Source organism: Myotis davidii, unplaced genomic scaffold (genome assembly GCF_000327345.1).
Source record: "Myotis davidii unplaced genomic scaffold, ASM32734v1 scaffold924, whole genome shotgun sequence".
NCBI lineage: Eukaryota > Metazoa > Chordata > Mammalia > Chiroptera > Vespertilionidae > Myotis > Myotis davidii.
In genome coordinates, this window is record NW_006294764.1 from 556974 (window position 1) to 568243 (window position 11270).

The 11270-nt window shown below is 42.3% G+C and overlaps 1 protein-coding gene across 1 annotated transcript in view; it reads left to right on the forward strand.

Annotated features, from left to right (window-relative positions):
• The window catches only part of PRDX1 (peroxiredoxin 1), a 12671-nt gene that overhangs the window by 280 nt on the left and 1121 nt on the right, over window positions 1-11270 (forward strand). The window contains exons 2-5 of the mRNA XM_006779322.2: window positions 2021-2137; window positions 4139-4292; window positions 4659-4781; window positions 6104-6234. Of these exons, the coding sequence (XP_006779385.2) occupies window positions 2032-2137; window positions 4139-4292; window positions 4659-4781; window positions 6104-6234 (514 nt within the window). The 5' untranslated portion in view covers window positions 2021-2031. The remainder of the gene's footprint in view (window positions 1-2020; window positions 2138-4138; window positions 4293-4658; window positions 4782-6103; window positions 6235-11270) is intronic.

An 11270-nucleotide genomic window follows, 5' to 3' on the forward strand; every position in this document is an offset into this window, starting at 1 on the left:
TCGATTAGGGCGGTTCGAGAAGCTTCTGGAATGGACTCGGAAGCTGACCTGAGGGCACCCCTCTTTCAGGTGGTAGGTGTAGAAAAGCTGTCCCCTGGCCTGGGCCGTTACTAGCTGTGAAGCTTCGGATATTACGGTTCCCTTCCCCGCCTTTCTTTTTCCATCTGCAGAATGGGGGTGGTGGTGATCCCAGGTGCCTCGGTGAAGACTTTTTTCTGGGGGCGCTTACCGAAGTGCTTGGTGGGAGTGATGGCGGGCGGGGCGGGGGGGTACCTTCGGTGCGGTTTGAGGGTGTGATTTTTGGCTGGGAAGTTCTTGGGCTGATCTGACGAGTCCCACCCGGCCTGGAAGTCCAACGGGCTTTTCCCGATTGGTCCGGCTTTAGGGGGGTGGGGGGCGGGGGCGCCTGGAAAAGCAGGTTCGGACGAGGCCACTTATATTAGGGTCACACTCTGTATTCGGTCGCCAAGTTGCAACGTCCCTTACCGTTTTTTGTTTTTTAAATTGTTGTTATTAAAGGTATTAGGCAGTAAAAAGTTTGAGATAATCAATGCTCACGTTTCTTTCGGTTGTATGACCCCAATCCGTTGGTGCTAGAAAATGAGCTTGTTGAGGCTTTCAAACCCATGGCTTACCTGCATCTCACTCTTAACTCCTTGGAGTTGACCTGGGTGAGTCCAGTGCAACATTCCTGTTTAGCAATAGATTGGCTCTTGTACTTATTGCCCCAGGATCTTGACCCTGAGGTCAGAAACCCATTTTGGAAAGGACTTGTAGGGCTTAAACACAAATACCTAAAGTTTTGAGATTGAGCAGATGCCAGAATTCTGGTCTTGCCTCCTAAAAGGCTGGATGGGCTTTAGGGTATGTGTTCTTGGCAAACTACCACGTGTGCTTGAATATCAAGTGTGCTTCCCACGCTATGAATACAGATGGAGGCGCAACCCAGGGAAAGGGCAGTATTACCCGCTTTTGGGAGTCAGGCACTCTGGCATTGTGCGTTTGGGTTCAGGTTTGAGAGTCTCCACCCCCCCTCCCCTCTCTGCTTCTGTATGATGAAATTATAGAGGAAAATGCCGTTGCACAAATGATGGTTCAGAAAAAGTAATGGAGGTTACTTCAGCAATTAAAGAAATTGCTGTTTTTAAATGAAAACAGAAGTTGATATTCAGAGATGTGTAATATCTGGTTTTCTTTCAAAAACTGGAAAGCTAAGTGTATGCTTCTTACTAATCTAAAAGTTAACATAGGTGACAGAGGAAGATTTAACTTTGAGTGGTGGGCACACGGTGCAATATATAAAGATCTTGTAACAGAAACCTACACCTGAAACCTATGTGACCATGTTGACCAATGTCACCCCAGTAAAATTAATTTTTAAAAAAGTTAATGTAGCCCTAGCTTAGTGAAGGCGAACCTTTTGAGCTCCGTGTGTCAGCATTTTGAAAAACCCTAATAACTTAAGTCTGGTGCCGTGTCACATGTAGAAATTTTTTGATATTTGCAACCATAGTAAAACAAAGACTTATATTTTTGATATTTATTTTATATATTTAAATGCCATTTAACAAAGAAAAATCAACCAAAAAAAGAGTTTGCGTGTCACCTCTGACACGCGTGTCATAGGTTCGCCATCACTGCCCTAGCTGGTTTGGCTCAGTGGATAGAGCATCGGCCTGCGGACTCAAGGGTCCCGGGTTCGATTCCGGTCAAGGGCATATACCTTGGTTGCAGGCACATCCCCAGTAGGGAGTGTGCAGGAGGCAGCTGATCGATGTTTCTCTCCCATCGATGTTTCTAAATCTCTATCCCTCTCCCTTCCTCTCTGTAAAAAAATCAATAAAGTATGTTTTAAAAAAAAGTTAATGTAAAAACAACAAAAAATAAAATAAAAAACTTAATGTATATATTCAGGGCCACCAGGTAAATCCTTTATTATACAGTTAAGTTGATGGAGGGTACTGGTTATCTAGAAAAAGAAGACTTGTTTCAAGTTAATTTCCTCTTTTATCCTTTCCAGCTGATAGCAAGATGTCTTCAGGAAATGCTAAAATCGGCCACCCTGCCCCCAACTTCAAAGCCACAGCTGTTATGCCTGATGGTCAGTTCAAAGATATCAGCCTATCTGACTACAAAGGTAAGCCTATTACATTAGGTTAATTGAAATGCAATTATTTTGCTATCTAGAGATGGCTTGTTCGATTTTTGTATTTCTGTATTTTTTTTTTTTTTAAATATATTTTATTGATTTTTCACAGAGAGGAAGGGAGAGAGATAGAGAGTTAGAAACATCGATGAGAGAGAAACATCGATCAGCTGCCTCCTGCACAGCCCCCACTGGGGATGTGCCCGCAACCCAGGCACATGCCCTTGACCGGACTCGCACCCGGGACCCCTCAGTCCGCAGGCCGACGCTCTATCCACTGAGCCAAACCGGTTTCGGCTGTATTTCTGTATTTTTGATTGTAAAATAATTTATGCCTCTTAGATCAAGGTGTTCAGGGTGGTAGGCTGTTGCCTTTAGGTTGAAGTGACATGGTGATTATCGATAGCTATCCTAGGTCCAGACTATTTTGGAGAAAGTACATACTTCATTTTGCCTAAACTAATATATTAGCTCATTTATCTCCTCACTACTCCCCAATTGTATTATTGGAGACAATCTGATTATCTCAATCTTACTATTTCATTATAAGAAGTCTTCAACAATTTAAAATCTCAGAGCTCATATTTGGAGCTGTGACACTGCTTGTTCAGTTTATGAAATATGTGTCATAGCTACTGTATTAGTAGAGGGTTTAGGCACATTCACTTGACTGTTTTGCCCCCAAGGGAGAGTTGATGTCATGGTTGGAATAGCTCTCTTTTCTGTTAGAGATTCATGCAGACACTTGTCAAGTTCTAATGAGGTTCTCTTTTACCTCACAGTTGGGAGCAGCTGGGACAATTGAACGCAAACCTCAAACTCCTGTGTCAAGTATAGGTGTGAGGGGCTACCTGGCCTTTGAAGAGCTATTCAGTTGGTAATCTGAGTGACTTCAGTAAAAGTCCAACTGGAAGTCCTGTTAACTACCAGGATTTTTGGAATGTTTGCCATATAAAATTTTTCTTGTCAGGCTGATAAGGAACATATTTGTGGTGATTCAGGCGATCACTTAAACCTTACCCACTCCATTACTGTGGTTCATTGTGAAAGAAGTGCAAAGGCTCTGACTTCTTGTTGGTCTCTTACTACCCTGCAGCAGAGAATTCAGCATTTCAGCTTCTTATTGGGCACTGATTGTAAGCATTGGCATTGGACTATCCAGTAGATAACTGCATTCTTGTTTTTGCTTTTCTTCATTGCAGAACTTGTTATCGGTACTAATTTTTTAAAAAATATATTTTGTTGCCAAAACCGGTTTGGCTCAGTGGATAGAGCGTCGGCCTGCGGACTGAAGGGTCCCAGGTTCGATTCCGGTCAAGGGCATGTACCTGGGTTGCGGGCACATCCCCAGTCACCCACTACGGGGGATGTGCCCGCAACCAAGGTACATGCCCTTGACCGGAATCGAACCTGGGACCTTTCAGTCTGCAGGCCGACGCTCTATCCACCGAGCCAAACTGGTCAGGGCCTGTGCTAATTTTAACTATCCAGAGAAGATAAAAATTAGACTGAACAGCCTGGCTGGTATGGCTCAGTGGTTGAGTGTCCACCTAAGAAAAGGTTCGATTCCTGGTCAGGGCACATGCCCAGTTTGTGAACTTGATCCCCAGGAGGGTACGTGCAGGAGGCAACCAATCAATGATTCTCTCCATCATTGATGCTTTTGTCTCTCTCTTCCTCTCCCTTCCTCTCTGAAATGAATAAAAATATATTTTTAAAAAATTTAGTTCTGTATTTGGCAGCTAACATGGAGACAGAAAAATAAAGCATGGACTGGGAAGGACCTTTTCCATGCAGGTCCTCCTGCAAGAGGTTCTGAAAGTGGCTGCCAGGAGACATCTATGTTTGAGCATCCTGACATCTAGCAATTGTGTCTGACATCAACTTAAAAGGGCCTCTTTTTCCGTTGGAATATGTGTTTTCTTGTCTGTTCTCTATAAAGGATGTCTTCTTTCAAAGGCTAACTTGGGGTTCTTTTTTTCTTTTTTCCAGGAAAATATGTGGTGTTCTTCTTTTACCCTCTTGACTTTACCTTTGTGTGCCCCACGGAGATCATTGCTTTCAGTGATAGGGCAGAAGAATTTAAGAAAATCAACTGCCAAGTGATTGGGGCTTCTGTGGATTCTCACTTCTGTCACCTGGCATGGTAAATCCGTTGGTCCATTTGACATATGGACTTTTTAACTAAGGAGGAACTGGTATTAGGAGGCTTTGGCAATAGACTTTCTCAAGTATTGGCTTCTGGCTCCTCATGGAAGGAGTGCAAAGGCTCTGGCTTCCTCTTGTTGCTTTCTTATTACTTGGCAGCAGAGGAGAAGCAACTTGGGTTGCAGCTGAGTATACCCTGGTGACCTTAACTATCCTTAGCCATTCAGTTTACTGCTGGAAAAGTTTGAAGTTTCTGGGAAGTAGGTTAGAAATGTTGGAAAGGGGGAGGGTGTAGATACAGTCAATGGATTTGGTACACAGGAGTTTGCGTGAATGTGATTTATATGTGTGCCCTTTGCTGTAGGATCAACACACCCAAGAAACAAGGAGGACTGGGTCCCATGAACATTCCTTTGGTGTCAGACCCCAAGCGCACCATTGCTCAGGACTATGGAGTCTTAAAGGCTGATGAAGGCATCTCATTCAGGTATATACTTGGGGGCGGGGGGTGTGGCTGACATTTATTGTAATAGATATGATTGGGGCAGGGGTGTGGCTGACATTTATTGTAATAGATATGATTGGGGCAGGGGTGTGGCTGACATTTATTGTGATAGATATGATTGACTGAGGCCCTTTTATTTGGAGAAAGGTAGAGCCCTGATCTGAACAGACTCCTTTCTCATTTCATTTTTTTAAATCAGTTTTATTAAGAAGTAATTGATATATCACCCTAGCTAGTTTGGCTCAGTGGATAGAATGTCAGTCTGCAGACTTAAGAGTCCCGGGTTTGATTTCCAGTCAAGGGCACCTACCTTGGTTGCAGGCTCAATCCCTGGCCCTGGTCGGGGCATATATGTTAGGCAACCAACCCATGTCACTTTGATGTTTCTCTTTGTCTTTTCCTCTCCCTTCCACTCTAAAATCAGTGGAAAGATATCCTCAGATGAGGATCAACAAAAAAATAAAATGAAGTAATTGATATACATCACTGCTTTAAATTTAAGGTGTACAGCATGATGGTCTCATTTAAAAATATATATATTTTTATTGATTTCAGAGAGGAAGAGAGAGATTGAAACATCAATGATGAGAGAGAATCATTGATGGGCTGCCTTCTGCATGCCCCCCACGGGGGATTGAGCCCAAACCCGGGCATGTGCCCTGACTGGGAATTGAACTGTGACCTCCTGGTTCACAGGTCATCACTCAACCACTGAGCCATGCTGGCCAGGGATTGGTCTCATTCTTTATGCAGGGGCATCCTCAATAAGGGCAAGGCCTGTTCATGTCTGGAAGACCAGCCCATTTCCATTGCTTCTCTATTCTAATAAACCAGTTTTTAATTTTTTAAAAAATATATTTTATTGATTTTTTTACAGAGAGGAAGGGAGAGGGATAGAGAGTTAGAAACATCGATCAGCTGCCTCCTGCACACCCCCTCCTGGGGATGTGCCTGCAACCAAGATACATGCCCTTGACCAGAATCGAACCTGGGACCTTTAAGTCGGCAGGCCAACGCTCTATCCACTGAGCCAAACCGGTTAGGGCAAACCAGTTTTTAATTTTTAGAAATTTATTGATTAATTTTAGAGAGAGAGGAAGGAGAGAGAGACATCAATTTATTGTTTCGCTTATTTATGCATTTATTGGTTGTTTTTTGTATGTGCCCTGACCAGGAATCAAACCCGTAATTTTGGCATATCAGGACAACACTAAGCTACTGAGTTACCCAGCCAGGGCAGCCTAACAAACCAGTTGTTAAATATGTACTGCCTCTTTCTCAAACCTTCAATCTTTTCTTCCCAGGGGCCTCTTTATCATTGATGAGAAAGGTATCCTTCGCCAGATCACTGTGAATGACCTTCCTGTTGGCCGCTCTGTGGATGAGACTCTGAGACTAGTTCAGGCTTTCCAGTTCACTGACAAACATGGGGAAGGTAATTCAGTCTGTTTGGTGACAAGACAACAAAATGGTGGATGGATGGGAAAGAGGTGTTAGGAACAAAGTCTACCAAACAAGGAGAGTGATTATGTTTCTTTAAGAAATTGAAGTTTCTGGATTATAGTGCGTTCGATGTGGGGGTAGGGTAATAGAAAAGCTTGGGGAGAAGACTATAAAGCAGTGGTTCTCAACCTGTGGGTCGCAACCCCTTTGGGGATTGAACGACCCTTTCACAAAGGGGTCGCCTAAGACCATAGGAAAACACATATATAATTACATATTGTGTCTGTGATTAATCACTATGCTTTAATTATGTTCAATTTGTAACAATGAAAATACATCCTGCATATCAGATACTTACATTACGATTCATAACAGTAGCAAAATTATAGTCCTAAAGTAGCAACGAAAATAATTTTATGGTTGGGGGTCACCACAATATGAGGAACTGTATTAAAGGGTCACAGCATTAGGAAGGTTGAGAACCACTGCTATAAAGGCTTTAAAAAAATTTTTTTTATTGATTTCAGAGAGGAATGGAGAGGGAGAGAGATAGAAACATCAATGATGAGAGAGAATCATTGATTGGCTGCCTTTTGCACGCCCCCTACTGTGGATTGAGCCTGCAACCCAGGCATGTGCCCTTGACTGGAATCGAATCTGGGACCCTTCACAGCCCATAGTCCGATGCTCTGTCCACTGAAGCTAAACTGGCTAGGGCTATAAAGGCTTTTAAAAAATGTATATATATTTTATTGATTTTATTTTATTTTATTTTTTTTTACAGAGAGGAAGGGAGAGGGATAGAGAGTCAGAAACATTGATGAGAGAGAAACATCGATCAGCTGCCTCCTGCACACTTCCTACTGGGGATGTGCCCGCAACCAAGGTACATGCCCTTGACTGGAATTGAACCTGGGACCCTTCAGTCCGCAGGCCGACGCTCTATCCACTGAGCCAAACTGGTTAGGGCTATAAAGGGTTTTTATTCCAACTGTATAGGAATAACCAGATAAGGCTTATTGTATTATTTTAAAAATATATTATTGATTTTAGAGAGAGGAAGGGGGAGAGAGAAACATCATTGAAGGAGAAACATCGATCAGCTGCCTCCTGCACAACCCCTACTGGGGATAGAGCCTGCAATGTGGGCATGTGCCCTGACTGGGAACCCAACCAGCATCCTCTTGGTGCATGGGATAATGCTCAACCAGTTGAGCCACACTGGTTAGGGCTGTTTTATTGGGGTTTTAAAAATAAAGGTAATAGCTCAGCTGGTGTGGCTCAGTGGTTGAGCATGGACCTATAAACCAGGGGCTCATGTTTGATTCCCGGTCAGGCATATGCATGGGGTTGAGGGCTCAATCCCCAGTGTGGGGCATGCAGGAGGCAGCTGATCAATGATTCCCTCTCCTTTCCTCTCTGAAATCAATTAAAAATAAAAAAATAAGCCGAAACCTGATCGATGTTTCTCATCTCATCGATGTTTCTAACTCTCTATCTCTCTCCCTTCCTCTCTGTAAAAAATCAATAAAATATATTTTATAAATAAATAAATAAATAAATAAATAAAAGTACTATATGAACAGTTTTGACATACGGAAAATAAAATAGGACTAAGACAACTTAACCAAAAACAATAGGCAGATACAACTAATACATTTTTATGATTTAAGAATATATTTGAGCCCAACTGGTATGGCTCAGTGGTTGAGTGTTGACCTTTGAGCCAGGAGGTCACAGTTTGATTTTTGGTCAGGGCAAGTTCCCAAGTTGCAATCCCAACTAGCTGCTCCATCCCCAGTGGAGGGCATACAGAATGCAGTCAGTCAATGTTTCTCTTTTATCATTGATATTTCTGTCTCTCTGTCCATTCCTCTCTGAAATGAATAAAAATATATTCTCAAATATTTATTTTTTCAAACTTCCTTGTTTTATTTTTAGCATTTAAAAAATATGTGGTAAAATATCATAGCAAATTTTTTTTAAAAAAAAAATACATATTTTATTGATTTTTTACAGAGAGGAAGGGAGAGGGATAGAGAGTTAGAAACATCGATCAGCTGCCTCCTGCACATCTCCTACTGGGGATGTGCCGGCAACCCAGGTACATGCCCTTGACCGGAATCGAACTCGGGACCTTTCAGTCTGCAGGCTGATGCTCTATCCACTGAGCCAAACCGGTTTCGGCTGTTAAATAGCATTTAAATATATAAAATAAATATCAAAAATATAAGTCTTTGTTTTACTATGGTTGCAAATATCAAAAAATTTCTATATGTGACCTGACACCAGAGTTAAGTTAGGGTTTTTCAAAATGCTGACACGCTGAGCTCAAAATGTTCGCCATCACTGGGTTAGGGCATACATAGCAAATTTACCATCTTAACCATTTTCAAGTGTGCATCCCAGTGACATTTAAAAAAAAATTTTTTAAGGAGAGGTTAGGCCTAGAGGGTTTCAAGTGAAATATCAAGGTTCTTAATTTAGAAGTTTCAGGATCAAAGATAATGTGTTTGTGAGTGTAACTTTGTAAAGTCTAAGCATAACTGAGCAGATTCAACATAAGGTTTTTAATCCAGCATTTGCTAAGAGTGTAGGCCTTTTTTTTATGGCTTCAGCACTAGTACTTCTCTCCTTAAATATTCTGATTGCAAGTAATGAACTACTTGATCCCATCTTTTGAGTTTGTAAACCTATAGCTTTTTTACTCCCAACCCAAGTCCTCCTCCCCTCCCCCATGCAATTGTTGCTGGAATGAAACAACCATATCTCAGCTAAGAGTTAGTTTTGCCCTGAGTAGTTTGGCTCAGTGGATAGAGCGTCAGCCTGTGGACTTAAGGGTCCCAGGTTCGATTCCAGTCAAGGGCACCAAAAAAAAAAAAAAGAGAGTTTAACGACTCAGTTCCTGAGGCTGCAGGTAGAAAGGATCTTGAAACCCCCCCCCCCCCCCTTAATGTAATTGAGAACAAAATAGTTGTGATTAAGTGCTACTGATAGCAGATCAAGTGCATAGGTGGGCTTGGACAAATTTCTTGTCTTACTTCATTTTCCCTGGAAGTTAAGTATTTCAAACTAGCCTTCTAAGGCCAATTCAACTCTGATATTGTGACTTAAAGAAGACGGAAGTTGTTAGTCTGGATTAATGTCCTCATTTTGGGGGACCCAAAAATGAAACTTGGCTGTAGTGGAAGGCTAATAGGGATCAGTGAACACTGATACCAGAAGGCACCATTTACAGAAGCTCCCTTGGGAGTAGATTGAAAGAGCAGACAGCTCCTGATACTGCCCCCTGGTGTGGGGTATGAGGTTCAGCACGAAGACTGGAGTGGCAAAATTAGCTGCAGAGAACAAAGCAGCATGAAAGCAAAGACCAGGCTATAGGCAGACAAAAATTTGGCAGTAGGTGCTAATAAGCAACCAAAAAGATTGTTTTGTCTAGAAGAAAACAAAGCTTTAGAACAACCCAGTTATAACACAGAGAGGAAGAATAATGAACCAGGATAAAGAGACCTTGCCAACTTAGTCTCCTTGGCCCTAAAGTCATGGTACTTAAGACCATACCAGTAATTAGAAAGATCCACACTTAGATGTTTCACTCAAATTCAAGTGTTGGTTTTTTAAAAATATATTTTTATTCATTTCAGAGAGGAAGGGAGGAGTGATAGAAACATCAATGGTGAGAGAGAATCATTGATTGGCTGTCCCTTGCACGCCCCCTATTGGGGACCAAGCCTGCAACCTGGGCATGTGCCCTGGACTGGAATTGAACCCGGGACTCTTCAGTCTGTAGGCTGACACTCTATCCACTGAGCCAAACCAGCTGGGGCTGTTTTTATAATATTGTTAACTATACTAAAGGCCCGGTGCACAGATTTGTGCACTGGTGGGGTCCCTTGGTCTGGCCTGCGCGGATCAGGCCTGAAGTTGGCTGATTATTATATGTCCCCTGACAGGGGTTGGAAAACAGGGGCTCGAACCCACAACCGTGGCATATCAGGGAGATATGCCACTCATGCTCTCACAAGTGGCAAGATTTCATTCTTTTTTATGGCCAATATTCCATTGTAGATATGTACCTCAACTTTTTTTTTTTTTTTAAAATATATTTTATTGATTTTTTTACAGAGAGGAAGGGAGAGAGACAGAGAGCTAGAAACATCGATGAGAGAGAAACATCGATCAGCTGCCTCCTGCACATCTCCTACTGGGGATGCGCCCGCAACCCAGGTACATGCCCCTGACCGGAATCGAACCTGGGACCCCTCAGTCCGCAGGTCGATGCTCTATCCACTGAGCCAAACCGGTTTCGGCTGTACCTCAACTTTTTTTATCCATTCATGTATTGATGTTTTGCTCATTTTTGATTTTTTTTTGTTTTTGAATTGCAGGAATTCTTTTTGCATTTTGGATATTAATCCCTTATCAGATATATGATTCATAAATATTTTCTCCCATTCTGTGGGTTGCCTTCACTCTCTTTATAATGTTCTAAAAGTTCTTAATTTGGATCAAGTCCAACTTATCTGTTTTTTTATTGTTGCTTGTGCTTTTAGCATCATATCTAAGAATACATTTCCAAATCCAAGGTCATGAAGTTTTTGCAGAAAGCATAGCCTTCAACCTTTCCCTGCCATCCTGAACTAGCAGTGCTCCTTAGGCTAACCTGAGGAAAGTGAGGCAAGGGGTTAATCGTGATTTTCCACTTAGAAGAGGTTATGATTTTAGCCCTTATATTTACTTCATTAATCCATTTTTTAAAAATTGATTTCTAGACAGGGGAGAGAGAGAAATGTTGATCTGTAGTCCCTCTTATTTATGAATTCATTGGTTGGTTCTTTAAAAAAAGTTTAGTTTATATATATATATATATTTTAGAGGCCCAGTGCACAGAAATTTGTGCACTGGGAGGGGGGGTGTCCCTCAGCCCGGCATATTCCCTCTTGCAGTCTGGGACCCCTCAGAGGATGTCCACCTGCTGGCTTAGGCCCGCTCCCTGGGGGGGGATCGGGCCCAAGCTGGCAGTCAGAC